At 35.8% G+C, this 4,769-nt stretch overlaps 1 protein-coding gene across 5 annotated transcripts in view; it reads right to left on the reverse strand.

Annotated features, from left to right (window-relative positions):
• The window catches only part of LOC109235419 (RNA-binding protein 25), an 8,112-nt gene extending 5,458 nt beyond the window's left edge, over window positions 1-2,654 (reverse strand). Inside the window, exons 1-5 of one of the 5 annotated variants that reach the window (XM_019401522.1) lie at window positions 2,060-2,148; window positions 1,390-1,475; window positions 746-1,155; window positions 362-615; window positions 41-193 (exon numbers count right to left, since the gene is read on the reverse strand). In XM_019401522.1, coding sequence (XP_019257067.1) covers window positions 41-193; window positions 362-615; window positions 746-1,043 — 705 coding nt within the window. In that variant the 5' untranslated portion in view covers window positions 1,044-1,155; window positions 1,390-1,475; window positions 2,060-2,148. Of the gene's footprint in view, window positions 1-40; window positions 194-361; window positions 1,476-2,059 lie in introns of all 5 variants that reach the window. The other 4 variants (XM_019401521.1, XM_019401524.1, XM_019401520.1 and 1 more) reach the window with 4 other exon arrangements.

Raw genomic sequence — 4,769 nt, forward strand, 5'->3', positions numbered from 1 at the left:
GGAGGGGGGTTGGGGGGGGGGGGGGAAGACAGAATTATACCATCAGCTCCTGCCCGTCAATGTTTAATTTGTTGAGCAATCTCAATGCACGGAGAACCCCTTCAGCAGACTCAAACTCACAAAACCCAAAACCTTTCAGAGATCCATTTGTCGGATCTTGAGCACGCTTCCAACTCCTAACAGGCCCACAGAGCTTTACAAATCATACAGCAGAAAGACCAGTTAAATTTAGAGATCATAAACACCCCTATATATACAGGAAAAGGATTCATTGTGAACACAAACAAGTGAGAAACTCAAAAACGAACAAAGCTCCACTCCCCAAAAGTAATTGAAATGTCAATATGTAAAATTCACTCACCTGCAAAAGAGAAAGCATAAACTCATTTTCTGCAGTGGACGATATCTTGCCAACATAAACTGTTGTTTGTGGTTTCTCTGTTTGAGCAATGCTTGGGATGGCAGCTGGCCTAGCAGCAGGAGGAATAATTGGAGGACGTATTATAGGGACTGGAGGGCGCATCAAGGGAGGTATGATGCCAATTGCACCTGGGGGACGTGGAGGAAACATTGGTCTCATCATTGGAGTGTATGGTGATGCGTAACGGGGAATTCCTGCATAAATGCAAAAAGAAGTCTAGGAATATTTATTAGGTCAAGCTAACAAAGCAGAGACAATTTTAACACTCAATGCCTACGTCTCAATCATGAAAGGAAACTATAAGGCTGAACAAAATGTTATTACCAAACATTACAAGCATTATGATGGCACCATAAGCATGACAACACTCACCAGCTGAACAGATAACCTGAAGGATCAAGATAACATCCATTTCATAAAACACAAACATATGAATAGGGCTTACCTTATGCATCCACTTGCAAAGAAATCTGCTCAAAATGTCCAAATTCCCAAGAATGATTTGCGAGGTTTGAATACATTGAGATGAGACTTCCAGCGTCTCATCATCAATAACGCAATTGATAGCATGATAACATATTTTTAGACAATCTTTCCACATGTTAACCATTAACATCATCATGTACAGCAAAAAATAAAATAGCCAGAAATACAGCACATGCAGATAAAATGAAAAGATTGCGATACCTTGGCGTATGCCGTATAGGCAACTTGAATTCAGTTGTTAACAAGTTCTGCTGCCAGCATTTCAAGAATCAAGATCCCAACAAAGGGGTAGTACCCTTATTACTAAAAGTAAGTCTACAGTAGGACATGCATATCCAGACATTACATAACATAGAAAAGTTATATCCCCATGGTGAGAAAGCTTCACTTCCGGTGTTTTACACAAAATAGATGTGTTTAAAAGCAAATGGCCTTGTAATGATAAATGAAATGAAAACAAAACCAAACAGACGTGCTCATACCAAAAAAGCAGTTGGAGTACTCAGTAGTCTCTAATGAACTGCAATATGAAGCCTTCCCACCTTTCTCACGGAAACCATTCAAGAAACTGTAGGAGAAAACATCCGGTCATCGATACCCCTTATCCGTTTTTAATACAATTCTACAGGCAAACTCCTCTCATCCATATTATTCCCCTCTCAATATCAACACAATAAAGCAACAGATAAAGTACGCTGACCATTGTTACTCACTATTAAACAATGCAAGGTTCAAAAGGTAATCAGAGATATGCCTTCAGTAATTCTACTAGTGCCCTTAAAAAGGATACTTACGGATAACATTTTGCAGTGGTTCAGCCTCAACAGATTAATTTCTAAATCACAAACATTATCAAAGCTAATATTTAAGCCACCAGTATTGCAGCATCTAGCGCTAAAGATATACTAACTTTCCTAAGAAATCTCTTATGAAAAAAAATTCCTCAGAGATTAATTATTAGTAAAGCAGAGACTTTGCCGTTCAATATCACTGCATTTACTGCAACTAAAGTATATAAATGCAGGACTAACTCTGATAATTTTTAAACTATACATTGTGCCAGTCTATCATTTCACTGTCAGTAGCGCAACATGTACTATATAGGCATAAATATCCAAGTAACTGTACAAAGTAGAGAGAACAAAAACCCACCGGGAGGAGGCATGGCCCCCTGTTGATGCATAGCAGGGTAACCATTAGGCATAGGAGCGTACGGTCTCATCAGTTGTCCATGCATAGCATAAGGCGGCATAATTTGCTGCGTCGAAGTCATAGGAACAGCTCCGGTAGGTGCCGAATTCATCGCTGGAGGTACAGAACTCACTCCGGGTGGCTGAACAGCAGGATTTGGAAAATTAGAAGTTTGCTGCTGCTGCTGCTGCTGCTGCAAATTAGGATTAGGAAGAGGCGAGAATAGAGGAGTTACACCACCAGGTACAGGTGCTGGCGGCGTCGCCGGTCGAAAGGAAGGAGGTACGGTGGAGTAAGGCTGGATCGATGGCGGAGGTGGTGGTGGCAGAGCTGATAACGAAGGTGCCGGAGATGGATCTGATTGGGAGGTTTTGTTATCAGATTCTGGCGGTTGTTGAGGATTAGCGACGGCGGTAGAATTTTCCGGCAAAGGAGCTGAGTCCGCCATTGATGTGGAAATTGGGGTAGCGGAAAAAGATTGGGGGTTGTGAGAGTGAGCCCTAGAATTATTACTAGAAAAAAAAATGTTGGTTTTTACAAATATATACTCTATTTATTTAAGTTTTAAAGAGAGAATTCTCTGCTACGTAAAATATTTATCGTGCTCTTATTTCGTAATCCTGTTCACTTATGTTATCTTTCATGGCCCACACCAGCGGTCCGGATGAATTGCTTATTGCTACTCTACTCGTTTTCAAGAATACAAAGAAACATATGACATACCCTTTCCGTCCTAATTTATGTAATAATACTCAAATTTTAAGATTTAAGTAAATTATTTTTTTATCATGTTTATTCTTTTAAATTATTAATTTTTGTAATTTATAGTATTTTTATGTAATTTCTAAATATATAAATTTTATTTCGAAAAATTTTAAAAATTTATACCAAAATACTCGATTAAAATTTAAAAAGTTTAAATATCAAAAAATAAAAAGTATCATATAAATTGCGACAAAGTAAATAATATTTTTATGTAAAAAATTAATTTCTTCAATTCATTAATAAAATGTTCATAAAAGCATTCAATTATTTTTGTAGAAAGATTTTTATAAAAAAAAAATTGGTTGAGTAATATTATATCATTTTTCTTCTTCTTTTCTTTTAGTCAAAGGCACCTATCTCCCTTTCTTTTGGCAAAGAATAAAATAAAATAGAAGGTGAACGTTTAATAGAATTTGAGGGATTGACCTAATAATCCTTAATTAAATTTGTTTATCTATTTGCGCGAAACGAAAAGATTCTATACCTATACAGTTCAAATTGAATTTCAATAGGTTTGAGTTGCCTGATTTTGAATGAATAAGATTTTGAAATTTCAATAGGTTTGAGTTGCCTGATTTTGAATGAAAAAGATTCTGATTTATCAAGCACAATCAAACCTCTAAAACATAATATGTCAAAGCTTTTGCAGATCATCAGCTGCTTATTGACATGTCTAAGAGAAGCCAACTTATGAGCTACTACTATGTCATTCTTTCTAAAAGTGAGACTTGTTTAGGGACTTTATTTTATATATATACGAAATTTTAAATTATTTATCCGATTTATCTAAGTTTTCCTATTTACAAAGTAATTAACGTTTTTTACAAAATATATACATAAATCTGGTCAAAATCTACAATTTGTCTGCAACTCGAATGTAATTTTTTTTGTATAGAGTTCGGTCAAAAACTATACTTTACATACAATTTGTATATGACTTGTAATATAATCATGTTAGTTGTATATATTTTGTATGTCGTTTCTACACCCAAAATACAGAATATATTCAATTTATTTATGTCGCCTTTTTCGAGTTTCAATCTGAAATTCTAACTAAAACCACCTCGAATCTTTATCATTTTTCTCAAAATTGAGATGTAAACTTCAAAGGATATTCCCATTATTTGCAACATCCAATCCAAACAAATAATAATTTCGCAAAATTCAATTTTCCAACAAGCTTCAAAGCTTTTGAATGGATGTCAATGGAGTTTTTAATAAATTTAACAGGATTTCCAATTCAATCTGCTCGCTTCTAATTTAGAAAGTAAAGAGAAAAGTTTTTTTTTTGCAGTAGAGCTAGCATTCTTAATCACCTTTTGCACCTTCGGTGAGTCCTCGGGCAAGTCCTCCATGTGCGCTAGACTTTGTTAGTTTAGTGTCTCGTCCTTAGTCTTCAACTAAGCGCACGTGCGGCACTTGACAACTCGCTCACGTTCTTGCACAGCTTGCTCACGATCTTATAATGTCATATCAGCCTAAGACACTAGGAATCGCTAATGGAATGCTAGATAAAAAGACAAGAGAATTTTGCCAAAAGAAGCTTTTTATATTGTAGAGAACTTGATTGTTTTTGCTTGGTGATTTGCAAATGGATGACCTCCTATTTATACTAGTCTCCTAGGGGCTAGTATGTAAATATTAATTGTTGTACAAGTCCTTAGTATTTACAAGATAAGGGCTTTCTCTAGAATTATCTATAAAACTAAAAAATTCCAAGGACTTTCCTAGCAATTTCATAGCGTTCTAAGGTCTTTCATGGAAAATCTTCGTATTTCTCTAGAACCTTCGCACATGTGCTAGTATCTTTCCTTTGTATGGTTCCACATGACAAAAATATGTGTCAAATGGATCCTATGTTGCATGATGAAATGGCGGGTCATCACATTCTCCCTTACCCAATGTT

The sequence above is a fragment of the Nicotiana attenuata genome, chromosome 12, assembly GCF_001879085.1.
Source record: "Nicotiana attenuata strain UT chromosome 12, NIATTr2, whole genome shotgun sequence".
Taxonomy (NCBI): domain Eukaryota; kingdom Viridiplantae; phylum Streptophyta; class Magnoliopsida; order Solanales; family Solanaceae; genus Nicotiana; species Nicotiana attenuata.